The sequence below is a fragment of the Mauremys mutica genome, chromosome 5 (genome assembly GCF_020497125.1).
Source record: "Mauremys mutica isolate MM-2020 ecotype Southern chromosome 5, ASM2049712v1, whole genome shotgun sequence".
NCBI lineage: Eukaryota > Metazoa > Chordata > Testudines > Geoemydidae > Mauremys > Mauremys mutica.
Genome location: NC_059076.1, coordinates 155953 through 174101, shown reverse-complemented (window position 1 = coordinate 174101; position 18149 = coordinate 155953). Strand labels below are relative to the sequence as shown.

At 44.0% G+C, this 18149-nt stretch overlaps 2 protein-coding genes across 9 annotated transcripts in view; one reads left to right on the top strand and one right to left on the bottom strand.

Annotated features, from left to right (window-relative positions):
- The window catches only part of LOC123372016 (heparan-alpha-glucosaminide N-acetyltransferase-like), a 28068-nt gene extending 22437 nt beyond the window's left edge, over window positions 1–5631 (top strand). The window contains exons 13-18 of the mRNA XM_045019957.1: window positions 1260–1386; window positions 1971–2057; window positions 3149–3226; window positions 3360–3430; window positions 3569–3681; window positions 4152–5631. Of these exons, the coding sequence (XP_044875892.1) occupies window positions 1260–1386; window positions 1971–2057; window positions 3149–3226; window positions 3360–3430; window positions 3569–3681; window positions 4152–4333 (658 nt within the window). The 3' untranslated portion in view covers window positions 4334–5631. The remainder of the gene's footprint in view (window positions 1–1259; window positions 1387–1970; window positions 2058–3148; window positions 3227–3359; window positions 3431–3568; window positions 3682–4151) is intronic.
- The window catches only part of LOC123372015 (integrator complex subunit 10), a 45221-nt gene continuing 32377 nt past the window's right edge, over window positions 5306–18149 (bottom strand). For 4 of the 8 annotated variants that reach the window (XM_045019949.1, XM_045019951.1, XM_045019948.1 and 1 more), the window contains exons 16-18: window positions 16847–16940; window positions 7888–7965; window positions 5306–5494 (exon numbers count right to left, since the gene is read on the bottom strand). In XM_045019949.1, the coding sequence (XP_044875884.1) occupies window positions 5338–5494; window positions 7888–7965; window positions 16847–16940 (329 nt within the window). In that variant the 3' untranslated portion in view covers window positions 5306–5337. Of the gene's footprint in view, window positions 5495–7887; window positions 7966–15151; window positions 15647–16846; window positions 16941–18149 lie in introns of those variants that run through there. The other 4 variants (XM_045019954.1, XM_045019955.1, XM_045019952.1 and 1 more) reach the window with 2 other exon arrangements.

The window sequence follows — 18149 nt, the reverse complement described above, 5'->3', positions numbered from 1 at the left end:
ACATCTTTATTACTCACCTAGATAAGAAACAGGTTTAAAATCTCCCTCTGAGGTTCTCCTATGGTCCCCATCACTGTAGTGTCTGAGCAGCTCACATCTCTCTTGCATGTCTCCTCCTTGCAACCCTGGGAGGTAAGGGAATGAGGTGCTCTCTTCCCGAAAGGACATCTTAATAAGCCAGTCTTTTCATATGTGCTGAGCTTTCGGGCCGCTGCCGTTGATGCTTGCTGTCCGCTGCAGCTACATCCCTTCCGCAGCTTGTGTGCTCAGGCAGATGAGGACCTCCCCATCATGCGCACATGGGTCCTAGTAATGACTCTTGGTGCTTCTAGCTGCGACAGCCTGGAGCTCTCCTTGCTTCTAGAAGTGCCTGGGCTTCTGGGATGCTGGATAGGGGCCGTACTAGGCCTGTTCAAAGTACCTTGTTCGAAAGTTCCCTTCTCGATGAGCTGCTTTCTGAGTGCAGTCAGCACTGGAGATGTCCTGCCCTGCCAGTGCTTGCTTCCCCAGCCATCAGCTTCAGGCGCTGACTAGCCGTGTGTGGCCTCTTCCTGCCATTCCCAAGTACAGTCTCAGTTTGACACTGGCTGTGGGTCTCGTAGCATCAAGTTGCTGGGTTTTGGGGGATTTCTTGTTAACGGCACCTGGCTGCCCACCACAGAGATTTCTCATCCACTTGTTTCCAAGTGGCTGTAGCCTGAGGGGTCTCTTTGAGCTCCCCTGTGTTGTGCTTACTGCTGTGGGAGTCTGTGAACATTTCCTTGCCTGGCGGCACCGATGCTGCATTGGCTTGTTCTGTATTCAGCACGTTGTGTTCACCCCCGTGCGTCAGGCCAGAGGAACACTCCGCAGCATAAAAAGCTGGGCTGAGTTCCACAGCGCATTGTACCTTCCCAGGGGCCCGAGAGCTGGATCTGTGTTAAGGGCAAGGTTGGGCACTACGGCTTGTTGGCAGTTGATCTTGTCTTGATCAGCCTGACTCTGGTGCTTGTCTAGTTTGGCTGTGGGGATTGGCAGTTACAGAGCGCACTGGTGGTAATTAGTTGCACCTGACGTTGGCTAGCATCTCCTCTGGGCTGCCCTTCCCCTTGCGACTTGGACCTGGGAAGGATGTTGTTTGGTGGGTGACCTGATTGCCTGTGGGGGTGAGTTTGTGCTTCAGCAGATCCCTAAAGAGCAGCAAAGTGTAGCCTTGTTCATTCTCAAGCCTTTCAACAGTACAGCGCTGCAAAGACCCATGGCTTTTGCTTCCTTTCCAGGGGTTACCTTGGCCCCGGTGGCATTGGGGATTTTGGAAAATATCCCAATTGCACCGGAGGAGCAGCCGGTTACATTGATCACTTGCTCTTGGGAGAAAAGCATATTTACCAACACCCATCATCCAATGTGAGTGGTTCTTACTTGCACATAAACCATTGACTCGCTGCAGAGTGAGGTTCCGTGTTTAACATGTCAACAACTGTAATATAAAATTAGCTAAAGTTTTCAAGGAGAACAAGCTACTTCCTCCTTTAAATGCCAACTCTCCCACTCCGTCTGGGATGTGACACTAAGACGGGCTCTTCCTTGCTTAGATCTCTCTGAAACTTAGTTGACAACTCTGGTGGTGCCACTGTGGGAGGCGGAGAGGCTAGACTTGGGAACTGCTGTGGATGGGTGGGGCTGGCCTATCTGCAACTAGGCAAGTTCACCGGCAGCTCCTTTACATCAGCAGCACACTGGCCTGGGGGCTGTGGGGAGAGAGTTCTGCTCCAAAGCCCGTTTCCTTGGGCTGTGTCCTGAGGAGGGGATTGTAGCACAGCGTAAATGGAGCGAGTTCAATGTGAAGTCTAAATCTGGCATTGATAAGTCAAGTGTCGGGAGGGCTGGGGAAATGGCCCCGAGGTGAGAGCGGGGAGAAGTAGTTCAGGGCTGGGTGCGTACCTTTTTAATCCTAAATCTCTCTCTCTCTCTCTCTCTCTCTCTGCAAGGTGCTCTACCAAACAACAGTGGCCTATGATCCCGAAGGCATCTTGGGAACAATAAATTCAATCTGCATGGCGTTTTTTGGACTTCAGGTATGGTCTTTGCTTTTTGGACCTACACTGTCAGCAAGCCTTCATCTCCCAGAAACAACTGAAAGGCATTTTGTCGAAGGTGGGGGTAGGGGGAGAAGAGCTTTTAGAGCTGGAGCGGCAGCATCTTCTCTAGAGTTAAGGTTGCAGTCAGAGGTCCATTATAAACTACCCAAACCCTCTGAAAACTTCTTGAGTCCAAGTTGGCAGGGCAGGAGGGGGCATCTGGCAGAGGCTTTATATCAAAATTTGAGGTACATTGACCAGCGTGATTCTGAGGTTTAAAAAAATCAAGTGTTTTGCTCAATTCTTGAAACCCTGGTTTGTCATATCTGGGGAGGCCTGGAACCATTGCCTCAGTGGTTTGTGGTGAGGCCTGACAATCATTGGTAGCAGCTGGCTGCTCAGGGCTTCTGAAAATAAGCCTAAAAATGGACTTGGGCTGTTAAATTTAAGCTCGTACTTGGCTGTGTTGTTTCCATCACCCTCCTCAAATGCACTTAGCGTGGGGAGTGATCTTGTAGTGGCTGACTCTAGATCTGTGTATCTGGACTTAGGTGTGATAACCAACCGCCATAGTCTGTCAGGTAGAATGGCACACTGCATATCCCCTGGAGGAAAGGAGTTCTGCATTGTGCACAGGGTGGCATTCGTTGTGTATCTGAGTATGGGTTTGAGGAAGTGGCTACATGGATTGTAGATGGCTGGATGTTGAAACTGAAAGGGAGTGTGTGCCATGAAGGATCTAGGAGTGCTTTTGGGTATAATGGTATATAGATGGCACAGCTTGGCCATTTAGGTTGGTGAAAATGTTATATTTTGGTTGCCTTAATAGGAACTGCACTTGAGCAGCCTTAAAAGTTGTTTGTGTGGTTACTCATATGGGGTAGAAATCAGAACATTTTTGTTGCTAAACAAACATCATTTGTTTTCCACCTGAATGCATTCTCCTAGAAGAGTTCCTAATCTCGGTCTTCCAACAGCTTAGCACAAAGAGAGTGGTTTAAGCTTCTCAATTCTACAGCAAGTGGCTGCTGGAAAATGTCTGGTATAGTAGAGTAATTTACTGGTTTTTATGCCTTTGTTTTTTATAGGCAGGAAAAATATTCTTGTTTTACAAAGACCAGCACAAGCAGATAATGAGTAGGTTTTTTATATGGAGTGTAGTCATGGTAAGTAACATCTTTTCTTACTGCAGTTTAAATTACTCATTAACACCACATCTTTTCATGCAGCGCAAGCTTTCTATTTCTAAGATGTGCTGCAGTGAAAATTCATATAAACTCCAAACATTTATTATTTCAGGGGATTATTTCTGCTATCTTGACAAAATGCTCTAAAGATGAAGGGTATATTCCTGCAAATAAGAATCTGTGGTAAGTAGACATGTAACTTTTTACTATTCAATGTGTTTGTATCCATGTAGCTGGAGAGAATGTATTTAATTGTAGCAACATCAATCCATATTGAATGGTCTCTAAATATCCTTTTAAATTCCCACTGAAAATATGTAGGTCAATCTCTTATGTGACAACCTTGAGCTGCTTTGCCTTCCTGCTTTTATTGCTGATATACTACCTTGTGGATGTCAAGAGATGGTGGTCAGGTGCTCCATTTTTCTACCCAGGTCAGTAAACTCAAGCATATTTAGTTATCTGTGATGTAATAGGTGGTTCAGTCCTGTCCTCATCAGTAAAATTAACATTCTGTTGCCATGTCAAGCAGCAAGAGCTGTTGCTAAACTGTTTCCCTTCAAGAATATTTTTGCAATGAAAAAATCTTTGATGAAAAGATCCTTCAACTTTGATTTAATTATAAAAACTACACTCTCCACATGTTCATAGTGCTGTACAGACATTAGCTAATTAAACTGCTGTTGGGAGGCAGGTAAGAACTATGAATCACTCTTTTAGCTGTGAAGTCAGAGGGGTAAAGTGACTTATTCAAGGCCACATGGCAAGTTACAAGACAAATATTAATGCATAGGATTTCCTGATTCCCTTTCCCATAAATGCTCTGCCAGCCCCTGCTGCTGCAGCTTGCTCTTACTCCATTGCATTGTATAGAACTGTTTTCTTTGTCTGTGTTTATTTTAAGGAATGAACTCGATCCTGGTCTATGTTGGGCATGAAGTATTTGAGAACTATTTCCCTTTTAAGTGGAAGGTGAAGGACAGTCAGTCCCATGGGGAGCACTTGGCTCAGAACCTGGTTGCAACATCAATCTGGGTCATCATATCGTATTTACTGTACCGGAAAAGGATATTCTGGAAAATCTGATTGGGTTCGTGACGGTCTCTTCTGGGGCATAAGAAACTGAAGCTGGACTCCCCAGAGATGATGCCATTTCTGGTGGGATTCATTATTAAAAAGGGCTCATGTGTTCAGTTTACATTTCCAGGGAAACTGGAATGAAGACATTCTGGTGACTAAGGGACAGTATCTTACTGTTTAGCCAAAACACAGTAACCTGCCTGAGCTGTGTTGTCTGCCTGTCTCTGTATACAGTATTCTGTTTCAGTGCGCAGAGTGCTGCTGATCTACCCTCAATAAACAGACCAACATACCGGATAGCCCTTAACACCTGGACAGTTTTAAGACAGTTCTGATAATTTGGAGCATCTTTCATAAAGGGAACTGATATAGATACTCTGGGTTATGGTTGTGTGTCTGACACATTTCAAGCCATTACAAACTGACTTTATATGGACCATGTAGATGACACTAGAGCAATGGCATCGTTTTATCCACAGTAATTTAGATTTACTTCAAGGCCTTTAACCTTCTTTCAAAGCAACACTGCATTGTAGTCAATGGGAACCGGATTCAGCCCCAGCAGGAAGATGGACAGACTAAATAATTTAGATTGAACATCAATGGCATAAACAAAATGTGATGGGGTGACCGTCACTTCCAGCCCTGCCCATCCTACTTCCCTTTAAAAAAAAAAAAGTGCTTCTTTCCAAATGAACTTAGCTGCAATTATCGCACCATGACTCTAGAATAGCTATGGAAGCTACACAAACATTACTTCACAAAAGAAGAATTTTCAAATTTATTTATTTATTAAAATCTTTGTTTGATCTAACAAACAGAAAATGAGTTTAAGTATGAACTTTAGTTTACATGTACTCTAGGACACGCAACTAGGACTGAGTCCCATAACATCATGAATGTGATTAGCTTAGAACAGTCCCATTGCAACAGCAATGTTGTGTTTGGAGTATATAATACAGCCCTCTTCGCTTTCTCAGCAAGACACCCTGCTGCACTGTCCACTCCACTCAAGTCAGTGTCTGAAGTAACAGTATCTTCTCATTAATGCAGAATCTGTGTAACACCACCATCAGATTCTCCCCGCAGCGTGAGACTTGGCGCTCCATAGCCAAGCGGAAATCCTCTTTCACCCCTTTAGTTATTCCCCGGGTTACTGTGTGATGCCTGAAGTCATCAAGGAAACAAAAGATGACAGAGGAGAATTACTCTGAGCAGTAGATGAGGCCTTTGTACACAGAGCACTTCTTGAAATAAAGTGCAACATCTACCTTCCAGATCTGAATTAATCTGGGAAGAATTAATGTGTTCTCTATACTTTCAAGTGTTCATTTGCTTACTTGAATTTTAAACAGTTTTGGGATCTTTAAATGCCTTTAGTTTAATGCTTAAATCATCAAATGTCACTTGTTTTAGCTAGCAGACATGTCCACGCACTGTTCTATGCCCCACCACCACCACCCGTGCTTGTCCTGCATGGGGAAGGAAATCTCTACCAACAACACTTCCCCATTCTGATCACTGTCTCTGCAGCTGGGGGGCAAAGATGCAAAAGAGACTAACAAAAGTTTGAGTTCCCTCTCCAGCAGCAGCAGGGAATTGGACCTGCCCTGGGCTTCTCAAGAACAGCAGCATGAAGCTTACTGGGCTCTTGTCTGTTTCACTTCACTACTGCTAGTGGGGAAGCTCGGTGGGTGGGTGCAGAACTGTATGTACAAGCCTGGGGCAGCTGATCAGACACTTACACTAACCCCAGAGGCAGCGAGTGCCTTATGTCTAGTATCAGACTGAGGTCAGAGCCATCAGCTTCCAGGCAAGGATCAAAGGTTTCTTTTGATCACAAGTCCAAGACTCGTACTTGGAAAAAGCACAATGGTTCTGGTGCGGCTGCAACCAAGTGGTTCTAGCCGGAGCAGGTCATGTGATATCAGACTGCCATTCTAAGGTCTGTTTTTGCTCCAGCCCCTCAACACCCACTTCCATTCCACAACTTCAGAGCCCCAACGTCCTGAACTGCTGCCGGCAGAGCACGGTTCTGTAACACTTGAACGCTGGGATTCCAAGCTTTACTCTCACTGGGCTTTTAGCCTGGCAGGGGCCCTGGACTGGATACAGAGGCCCTGACCTTGTAGCATTAGTCCCTGCTCAGGGAAGAGGAGAAGGGAGTTGCTGTTTAGCAAATACCTCAGCACAAATGGGCTCTGGGGGAAGAGTCCTGGTGGGAGAATCAGTGAATTGCTGGAGTTCAGAGAGTGGGGAGGAACTAGGAGCAACTCCAATTACAGCAAGGGTGGAAAGAGGCAGCAAACCATACATACCCGGAGCTGGGGGAGGGATCAGCCAAAAGGAACGATCAGAAATTAAACCCCCACTGAAGCACTGTCCTAAACCAAAACCAGCTATTTAAGTATTTTATCTCCTGCACTGAATATTTGTATCAACAAATCGCTCCCTCTCAAAGCGAAGAGAAAACTTCCCCGGCCCTTAAAGAAATTAAAAACCAAGTCTATTTTAATACTTTACACAGAACTAGCACATGCCACATGGCTCTGCTAGAGCACAACTTAAAGGGAACTAATATCCAGACATCAACTCTTAACATAGTGGGAAATGATTTTAAGATGGGTATCTTGTTATGACTTTTAATGCTAATGGGAGCCAGGCACTAACATGCTAACAAGCAGTGCTGAAAATAGAGCTCTGTACATTCAGCTTATGGGACAATCCTGCTTTCCAGTCTCTCTGCCTCAGTTTCTCACAAGCATAGGTAACAGCTGTGGGCTGCACACTCTGCTCTCATCTAAGGCCAGGGCTACACTACAGACCTATATCGGTATAAGTACGTCGCTCAGCGGTGTGAAGAATCCATACTCCTGGGCAACGCAGTTATACTGACCTAATGCCATTTGTAGACAGGGCTAGGTCAATGGGAGCTAGGTTGACAGAAGAATTCTTCCATTGACCTAGTGCTGTCTACAGCAGGCATTAAGTTGGCTTCACTACATCTCTTAGGAGCGTGGATTTTTCACACCCCTAAGAGATGAAGCTACACCAGTGTAAGTTTTCAGTGTCGATCAGCCATCAGGAACACAAAATATCAATACAAAGCTTGTAATACTGAATATTACTAGCAGCATGTGGCAGAAGCCAGTGTTTCTGACTTAACAGCAAGGTATGCATTAAAGAAAATTCTCAACTGCAACCAATTTGGTTGAGGAAAAGTTATTACAAGTGGATCCAATGGGGGTAGTAGTAAAGTCTTGAGAAGCATTTTAATAAGTTGACTGGACTTCCGTATCATCTGATCAGAATCCCTGTATTTTTGTTTGAACTTGATAGTGATTATTAAATTGAAGAACATACACACATTTGGCAACTTATGGAAAAAAATAAATGTTCATGTTGTACAACATGGTTTCCCAAAGAACGTAGGCACAAATGGAAAAAGAAAAAAAAGTCATGAATAAAAGTACTGAATAACAAAGAGCTGAAAACCATGGGCAGTAAAAACATGTTGACAAAACACAGCACACCGTGAGCAGGGTTTTTCCGCTTGGTACCTGTCAGCAGTCTGTATGCTGGGCTGTAGTACAGGTATGAACTCCTGCTGCAGTAACCCCATGGGAGGGCTAGAAGTCCTTTAAAAAACAGCAAACAGCAGCATTCAAACAACCATACTGGCTCCCCCATGCTGCACAACAACTCTCCAGAAAGATACAGAAGAGAACTGGAGGGAGATCACAGTGCGACCAACTGTCCAGCTAAAGTAATAGGAGGCAACAAGGCCTTAGCCGCCTCTACCCATCACTCTAACACACCCACAATAGACCATTCCAGGGCTTGTCATGCCACAAGTGGGTGGAAATACAATCCAATGTACAGCAGTGCTTTCCGGGATGTTTTCCTCAGCACCCATAACAGTGATTTTAGTGAAGAGCAGCAGGAGACCATTTTGGAAAGCTGAATGGGAAGAGAGAGGATGCGGTAGCAAGAAGAGCGACGAGCTGTTGATCCAGATTTCCACTCTGTTTTTAAGCAGTACAATGGGGAGTATCAGACAATGTACCTTTATGCAATGGAGAACTGAGCACACGTCATTACTTACCTGTAATCTCTCTTCTCTGCAGATACACATCTCAGCAAATTACCACTCGTAGGCATTTGCTTGTTCACATGGAAATTACAGGAGCTCCCTTAGCTCAATGTTCTATGTGGTAGGACATCCAAGAGACAGCTTTGCACCCTCCTCCCTCCCAGTGAGGAATTCAGGCTGTGCCAGTAATCTATTCCTTTTGGGCAGGAAGCAAAATTACTCCATAATAGATGGACATTCTTCAAATGTATACATTAGCAATGCCAAGCAAGAGAATGTCGAGCCATTAGGGAGCAGTAATCTGCTGAGGTAGATCTGCAGAGACCAACAGTTACAGGTTTACCAGAGATACCCAGCAAAGCAAAGCCCCATTCTTAGAGACTAAAAAAAGCTGCAAAGAAGACTCAGAAGAAAAAACAGTGCAATCAAAATGGCAATACGCTGTGTGCTGAACATACCTTTTAATAGCAAGAGCAACGCAAACCTTATCCTGGTATATGGAGAGATAAGATACTGCTCCAAACAGAAGGAAACAGTCACAGAGAAGAGGGTTTTGGGGCCCGTGATGTCAGGCAGTGTTTGTATAAACTTGAGAAGCAAAATCCCCTTTGGCCTGAGGCTGAATGGAAGCAACGTTGTTCAGAAAACGTGCCGAAAGCACCACGGGGCTGCTTTGCACATCTCTTGAATGGACACAGAGCAGAGCTTGTGGCCTGCAGTAGAACACCAGTAGACCTGCCAGGCTGTAGCAATGAGATGCAGTCAGAGACACAATTCTTTCCCAGTACGTACTGAATTGCTGTAAACTAAAAATAGTTGGTTTTAGCATTCTCCAGGGAAAAGTCTATGGAGCTTTGGCAGAGTTTGTGGAGAAAGCCAATCCATCAGCCTGCCCCAGTAAAGCCTAAGACAGAACACTGTCACCAGCTCTGCAAGGAATTCAGAATGCTGGCATCAGCTGCTCTTTGAAGAACTGCATCGGGCACAATGGCCTCCAAGTTCCCTCACTCTGTGGGCTAAAGTCACCGCCAGTGGGGAAAGTGCCCTACCTACATGTAACAAACTCACAGGTATCAAGTGTCTCACCGGGAGCTTTCCGCAGCTTAGTTAATGAACATTCCATTACACACTGGACTTCAATGGGAGGGGATGCAAGAGAAGAAATGCACAGAGTCCTTCCTGAACCGAACAAAAGGTGACTACTCTGGTGTGACACGTTTCCTCTGTAGGGCCATGCTTTTAGGATGCAAGCACCTTTGCAGTGCTATGAGCTTGGAACCATCAAGACAAGTACTGCCCACTAAGGCTGCATATATGCCCTTCCTCATGCAACTGATGGCATAGCAAGATTATCGAGGGATCCACAGTCCTATTGACTGATCCATTACTTCCAGCAGAGGGACTCCTACAAGCTGGTCAAACCTGTTGGCAACAGTATATTTCCTTTCCCGCAGGGCAGCCAGCAATGACTTGTGGGCACTGTCCAACTCCCCACTTACAGGGCTTCTGAATAAAGAAACATCTTGTTCCTCCCTGCTTGCTTATGTAAAAACACAGTGAGTCACAAACTCATGTCTGTCACAGATGGCAGAGACTTACTAGACTGCAATCAACTTCAGATGAATTCCTGTGATGCCTCCTTTGCTATTAGCCACTTTTCAGCCAAATGCATTGGCATCTTCAGTCTAGGGCATGAGCAAGGCTGGCTCCAGAGTTGCAGTGCTGATGATGACGGAATTAGCTATTCTTCTAACGCTCTTGAGGGGAAACTTAGCTAGGCCACTAAAGAGCATTCACTGTCCAAAAAGTGTGCCCTTTCCTAATGCCCAAGCCCTTCATCCTCTCCAGGAGTCAGGCTTTAGGCAATCCAACTACATGGGAACGCCACACATCCTCTCTCCCTAGAGCTTGTGTGGATTTATCTCAGCAAGGACAGGATTATGATAATTGAGCACAGAAACCCAACTCCTCGTGCCATTTGGATGCCAGAAGGCCAACGTTACGGAAACCTGCACTCAGAAAGAAGAGCTTCAGGTTCTTGTTAAACTCCATGACTTGCTGAAGGGAGCGCGTAGAAGGTGATATGTCTGTATGCACCAGTTTGAAAAAGTAACAATCCTGCGAGTAAACTTTGGTAACTGTTAGCCAAACAAGGTGAAACTTTAAGAGAAGCCTTCTGTGCAATCAGCTTGAAGGCTGCAAGCTCAGGACAGCAGGGCTGGGGAACCAGAACCTAACTTGACAATCAAAGAGTCAGAGAGGTGGCCAGATCAAACTGCACAGCTACAGAGAACAAAGCCCTTTAAAAAAAAAAAACAGACTAAACTCAACACTTTGGTTCATAGAATCATAGAATCTCAGGGTTGGAAGGGACCTCAGGAGAAGCAACGCCTTGTGTAATGAGGATTCTGTCATGCACCACTTGTTGGGTGCATGGAGGCAACAAGGATGCCGAAGTCTTGGTGCAGAATGGCATCAGACACAGTCTTAACTTGCAGACTTTGGTGCAGTGGAATGGGAGCTACACAACCTGTCAGATCTGTGCCCTCCAGAGAGACGCCAACAGTCTCAGTGCCTGCAATGGCATCTTGACGTGGACTCTTTGGAGACTTTTTGTGCTAGCTTTGTAGCTGAGTTAGAAGAATGATCAGAATAGGGCTCTGAAGAGCTCTTCTCAGGAACTGAGAACTTATAGTTCAATCTGTGAGCACATCTGACATTTCAGCCAGTTTATTTCCTTTCTCAAGCAGAAGATGGACCAGGCATGCATGACCACACTCATAACAATATTTTAAGTTACTGGTTTGCTTTGCCACCTGAAAGACATGGGAAGGAGTCAAAAATATCCAGAATAGTGCTGAGCAAGAAACTCAATGTATCAAGCAATAGTTACAATGCCCAAGCTTGATGTCAAGAGATGCTCTGGTGGATAAGGAGCAACATAGCATAAAGCTCCACAAAAGGCAGATAAATGAAGGTCCATAAAGAGGAAGCAGGATGGGGAGCTGTAGTTTGCTGTCTGCATAGGGGGTGGAGGCAGAAAACGCTGGAGAATTCCAGAAAGGATGGTTCTAGCCCCTGCATGCAGCCAGACCTATTGGTCCTGCCTCAGTGCTCCTGGGAGAAGGGCAGACTGTCAGTCAGGGAAAGGACAGGAGAATAAAGGTGTTGCAGAAAGGGACCTCCAAGCCCTGGGAGTGATAACAGTGCAGAGGGGCCTCCAAAAGATGCTTGAAGGAGAGCAGGTGAAGGTGGCACAAGCCCTGGGGACATCAACCTGGACACCATTGCAAGTCTGTGCCTCAGTGGCAGTCAAAATATACACCAGGACAAAGGATATCATGAGGGGCAGAAGCCATCCAGAGACACATTGCAAAGAAATGTCACTGTCCCCAAGAGTTTTTCACTGACTGCAGTCAGAAAGGAATTCATTACAGGAGCACAGGAGGCAGCCAAGTACCTTAGCAGCGGTGGCGAGAGACACCTCAGCTGAGTCCAGCGATTTAGAACTTTGACCTAAGGGAACTCGTGCTGAGCCCAAGCCAGATGGCCGTCTTGTGAACAGTGAAGTTCTGTACATTACAGCATGAATGTGTTACGTAAGGATCTTGCAATTAGTACATGGATCGCCTTTCATTCGTCATTCCAAATTAAAACAGAAAACCGAGGTATTAGAGATTGGCACAGCAGCTCATGATGCTAATGTCGGTGCCCAAACGCCAGCCCCATGAATTTCACATGGAATGGCAAATAATCATTTCTTCATTAGGCATTTTGCCCCCGACTCATATACCTTTTTAAACCTTCTCCCTTGTGATATGGGCTCACACACCAAGAAAACACTCTGGCCTGGGGTGTGGGGCAGTCTCTTGTGAAGTCTTGGTCCTCTGGGCTATGGACCAACTACCACAGGCTGTTCTAGATGAAAAGTAGTTCATACCCTCTCTGACAGGTCACATGTCCACAGCATGTGTGTAATCTACAGCAGAGAATCCAAAGCTCAAGATGGCTACCAAAAGCAAATTCAATGTCCCGCCTGACCAGACTTGAGAAATTTGGTTTAGAGATAAGTTGGAAAATTTTGACCACTGAGTACCTGAAAATGGTACCCAAATCCAAATTCAGGCACCTAAGTAAATGGGTTGATTTGTGGCAATGTTGGGCATCCATCATCTGCCTTAGCCTTCCTAGGAGCTGAAGTTACTCAGCACCTTTGAAAACCAGGCCACTCACTATTAGGTGCCTAAATATGGACATAGGTGCCTATCTTCAGGCTTGCAAGTGTGAACATTCTGGCCAGTATCTATTATTTACTAATGCAGGGGGATGGAGAGCTATGCAAAAAGTCAATCAAATAATTCAAAGGAAGAGAGAGGGAGAAGGGGTGGGGGGGCTTACTTTTCTACTGAGTTGCAGCAAAATTAGACCACCATGGCCTGAAATAAATGGTTCACAAAGGTTAGTTAATCTAGTGGGACAGAGTTTCAAAAGTGCTCAGTACCCACAACTGGGGCCAGATTTTAAAGGAGACATCGAGAACAGTGAGAAATTATATCAGGACAATGGGAGCTGCTGGGTGCTGAGCACTGCTGAAAATCTGGTCCAGTATTTTGTGCAGGGCAGGACTGGAAACTGGTTCTCTTTGCCTGTTACTTCACTGCTGCTTACAAGAGCGATAATCAGGGCTAAATGCATGCACAAAGTGATACACATTAAAGGGCATACCAAATTTTGCAATCTGGCTGCCTAAGGTACATCATCAGAAGACTGCAGCTGCGGTTGTGTGTCTACATAATATTTTTTAAACACAAATAGTAATGATTTCTATACATGCCTGTAGTTCTACCAAACTGCGAAGTACCACCATGAAAGTGAGATACTTTAACAAGAGGGACTTCGTTTGTTTGTTTTTAATATTGAATGGCAAATGACAGCTGATATACCCAATCAAAAACCTGTTAAATTGTGAGATATTCCAGATTTAGAAACTTGATTCTTGGTATCCGATATTAAATTAGAAGTATTTCCCTGGCTTGTGACAGTTTGAGAGTATTAGCATACTGACTAGTGAACAGCCAATACAATAAAAGAAAACTCTGAGGATCTTGTAATTCATTCTTTCAAATTTGGTAAGTGAAATATAAAAACCACAAGTTCAAGATGGAATGTTTGGATAAACTCTAGAGTTAAGTGTAGAAATCTGAATAAAGTTATAACTAAGGAATGAGATTTTTCTCAGAAATATGTTTGAGGAGTAAAGAAAAAACAAATAATCAACTTTCAAGCCAAGGTGCAAAAACCACCTGCTAGGCAATTAACTGCCATTTATATTGCATTATTCTCAGGACAAGATTTTGAAAAATAGAAGCCTAAAGTTATTCCTTGTCATACAGTCTCATTTCCTCCTATCCTAACCGGTCACCATTAGGCTCGGTGGACGTAGCAAACAGTATAACTCTGAAGGACGGTTTACCTACAGTGGAGCTTCAAGCTCCATTCAACTGAATGGTTGAACTCAGATGTCACTGCAGATAATCCATTGACAGAAGTAAAGGAATGTATGTTAAAACCACCAGGGGGCTGCATCACAGATGAGAAAGGCATACGCCTCCACACCCCTACCCCATCTCGTCTCCTCTATGGGCTGGAGTGGAATGTGACAAACAACATATGAATTTTACCAGCCTAAATTATAAACCCACCGCTATAATCCTTTATCTTTATGGCCAGCGAGGTCTTCCAAGCTACCCTGCCCTCACTGCAGCCTTTGAAGTACATAAACAGTAGCCTGTTTTCCCGAATTCCTGGGCTCAGGAGGAGAGTGACAGGTGTACCTGGCATTTTCTGCTCCCTGCTGGAGACCCACCACATTGGGGCACCCCAATGTGTCATTGCGGTAGGGGGCTGGGAGAGGGAGAGCATGGCGTTTAGTCCTCCAGGAGCTGCCTAGAAAGGCCACGCACCATCAGCTGCAGGGCACAGCAAGGAGCAGCAAATGCTTGGTACACCATGGTTGCTTCTTCCAGGGGCCAGTTCTGGGTGAAGCTGGGAGAGGAGAAGAATCTCCCCATTTTAACCCAAGAAACCTGGCCTGGTTAGCACCTGACTGACTGTACCTTTTGTCAGTCAATGAAACTGTTTTGTTTACTTTATGGATTGCCGGGCCCAGGAAGATCATCCTCAACTGAGTATTAACGTGACTTCTGTAAGACAAGATAAGTTTGTGAGATGCTCCACTGGCTCAGGCAAGCCCATGACATGGAGGAATATAAATTTCCTCAGAAGGGAAGTGGAAGATTCTGGGCAAAATGCTGGTAGAAAAGGTGGAACTCTGGATTCCCTTTGGGAACCAATTCGGAGGGTAGGCTAGACTGCAGCATCTAGGGAAAACTAAATGTAAGGCAAAGAAACAATTAACCAAGTCACACCAACTAAAACTGCCAGCTTGTAAGAAAGTAGCTTTTGGGATACTTCTTGATGTCCTTATATAGAAGAGGTCACCTTACTGCCAAAATTGCCAAGAACCAAAGATGCAGAGCTTCCATAGAGACTTTTCTTGAAACCATTGAGTCAGATGAAAGGACAGCTGGGATGAATACAAACCACTTACTACTGCCTGGATTACTGCCAAGCTCTACAGGGGTACGACAGGAGAGCTGATGTTCTGTTCTGCTGGCTGGTGATAAACAATTTAGCACAGAACTGCTGGGGATGTGGCAAAATTCTGTAGCCTCTGCCTCCTGGAAGAAAGGTGCAGCCCAAATATATCAGAGTGGGGAGTGGTCAAGATCCAGAAATAGGAAAGATTAGTGGGGCAAAAGGAATTGGGCATCTGTACCTGTTTGCTTCCATGATACAGGAGGCAACATACTACCTGGGCAGGAGGCCAACTAGGAAGATTCTATCTCTTGCAATAGACAATGCTTGTCTCCTATCTCCTGGCTGGTGCAGTTAGAACACTGAGCATAATGGTTACGCAATAAAAAAAGGCAGAAGGTACAACAAAATGGTATTAAGCTATTGTAATTAACATGAGGCAATGCTCAGATAAGTTCCCAGGTAGCCTAGGTCTTCAGTGTTACATTTTCTAATTCCCTATATATCTGTAAAGCAGGATGGTCTCTCACTTATAGTACCATGTTTGGCACTGCTCTCCAGACTGTCAGCATCAGAAAGGTCATCACTTTTGATTAGCTTTAGAACCATGGACCAGCACCACAGATATCCTGTTAAATAATAAACTTATTACATCATAGTTTAGGAAGAGGAGTGAAAAATGTCAGGGCCAAGGTTTGCAAAATCTGAAGCATAAATTAGGCTCCTAAATGCTTATTTAAACACCTAAATCTCTTTAAAAAAAAAAACATTTAAATAATGACCTGCGATGCAGCTGGGTCAATTTCAGACTATGTCGCATATCCTTGACGATTGCCCATTGACCTATTTTGATGGCAGCCTACCAGTTCTCCACCTGGCTGATGATGACACCATCAAATAGCTGGGCACATTGCGCATACACAGAGAGAGTTTGGTCAGAGTTTTTGTACGTTCTAAGCACCCACAGCTTCAATTACTTCAATGAAAGCTAGTGGATGCACAGCACTTTTGAAGGTCAGGCCAGATGTACTGAGGAACCTAAATATGGACTTAAGAATCTAACTGTAAGCTCCTGTTTTTGAAAACCTTAGCCCGTAAGTAGTGGGAATATTAGTAGCTAGAATATTGTTAAAAACATTGGAACTTGGGCAGGACACAAGGTTTAACACCTTAACATTTGTAAAAATGTCAGTGGCTCTTTATAACCAATCTTCTAGATCTTCAAAGGCACTTTTGCCTCCAAGACCTTGCTGAGGGCACTGGTCTAGTCTGACTCAAAGGGAAGTCTGCTTCCTACCGACTTACCAAAATGATTTCCTGCAGCAACTTGTAATAAGCAAGCCTGATTCTGCTTAGCTTGTGAGCTCAGATGAGATGAAAACCCATTGGCTCCAGGCAGAGGTTTAATTAAGTTTACTCTAGTGTAATTTCATACATAGCTCCATGCGAGCTTTCATAACTGTATAAAAGGGAGCTTCCCCTTAATAATTATAATTATAGTTCTTAACATATTCTACCTAATGCCTAAATAGTTAAGAATACCGTTACTGTGCATGTTTCAGAATGAAAAAGTAATACAGTACCCAGTCAATACCAGTTATTCCAGTGCAACACAATTCAAAAAATGCAGTTAGACAAGCTTAAAGATGAAATGCACCAAAAAGCCCTGAATTTGGTGGAGGAGACACAAACCTATGGTCTTGTTTGACCTCCTAAATGTTAGAAATACTGTATCACAAACATACTAGCCATAGGCTCATATAAATCAAAAACAACCAGAACACATTTCAGATAATTTGAAACAGACAACAAATATTTCTTCCCCTTACTTGATTAACATTCCTTGATTTGGCAGCAACTCCAGATGAATCTTCCCTCCTTCTTGTGTTCTTAAATAGGCAAATTCCTCCAGCATATCAATATCTGTAGAAAAGGTTCAGGACTTGATAGGGGGGGGAAATGATAAAACACAGATCTTCATAAAGCAATCTCACCAAAAAAAATGAAGGTTGAACCAACACTATACCTGCTGAAAGACCAGCCAGAGATAAGGCAAAGTTATCTGTAACACACGGTTCTTTGATACACAAACAAAACATTGGTAGTTTAACATAGTGGTTCTCAACCTTTCCAGACTACTGCACCCCAAGTCTGATTTGTCTTGTGTACCCCCAAGTTACACCTCACTTAAAAACTACTTGTTTACAAAATCAGACATAAAAATACAAAAGTGACATTGCACACTATTCCTGAAAAACTGCTTACTTCCTCATTTTTACCATATAATTATAAAATAAATCAACTGGAATATAAATATTATACTTACATTTCAGTGTACAGTATGTAGAGCAGTATAAACAAGTCATTGTTTGTATGAAATTTTAGTTTGTACTGATTTCGCTAGTGCTTTTTATGTTGCCTGTTGTAAACCTAGGCAAATAAAGATGAGTTGATGTACCTCCAGGGATATGCATACCCCTAGTTGAGAACCACTGGTTTAACACACTTACCATGCTACTAAAGGCACTGAAATATTTTACAGCTATTTTTAAGGTACAGTGCACCCACACAAGTCAGGATCACCACATCTGTGCAAGACAGACAGAAAAGCTTTCTTTTTTCTGTGCAACATGGCATCAAAGTAAATGTAGTCAGGCTAGGATTGAGGAGGAAGTGACACTACATTGTACTGGTGCATACTAGCCCTTTTACAACCATCGTCTTAGCTTTTCCCCCCCACCTCATTCTCTCTGGTTTTTTTGTGTCTTTTCTTCTTCATATTTACCTTTTCTTCCTTCTCAATTCCTATGTTCTAATTCAGTGGTTTTCAAGCTTTTTTTTATTTGTGGACCCCTAAAAATTTTCAAATGGAGGTGATGACTCATTCATAAATCTTAGACATAGTCTGTGGATTCCCAGAGGTCCACAGACTCGAGGCTGAAAATCACTGCCCTAATTTGCTCCCCACATCTCCCACAGTTGCTGCACACAAGAACAGAATTTTAGTTAGGGGGCCACAGCTGAAATTAGACCCACCTTGTTAAGAATTACTGCAATTAGATACCAGTCTAATTATACACTTAGCTGACTGTATATGCATTTGACATTTGTGTGCATAAATCAGACATATTT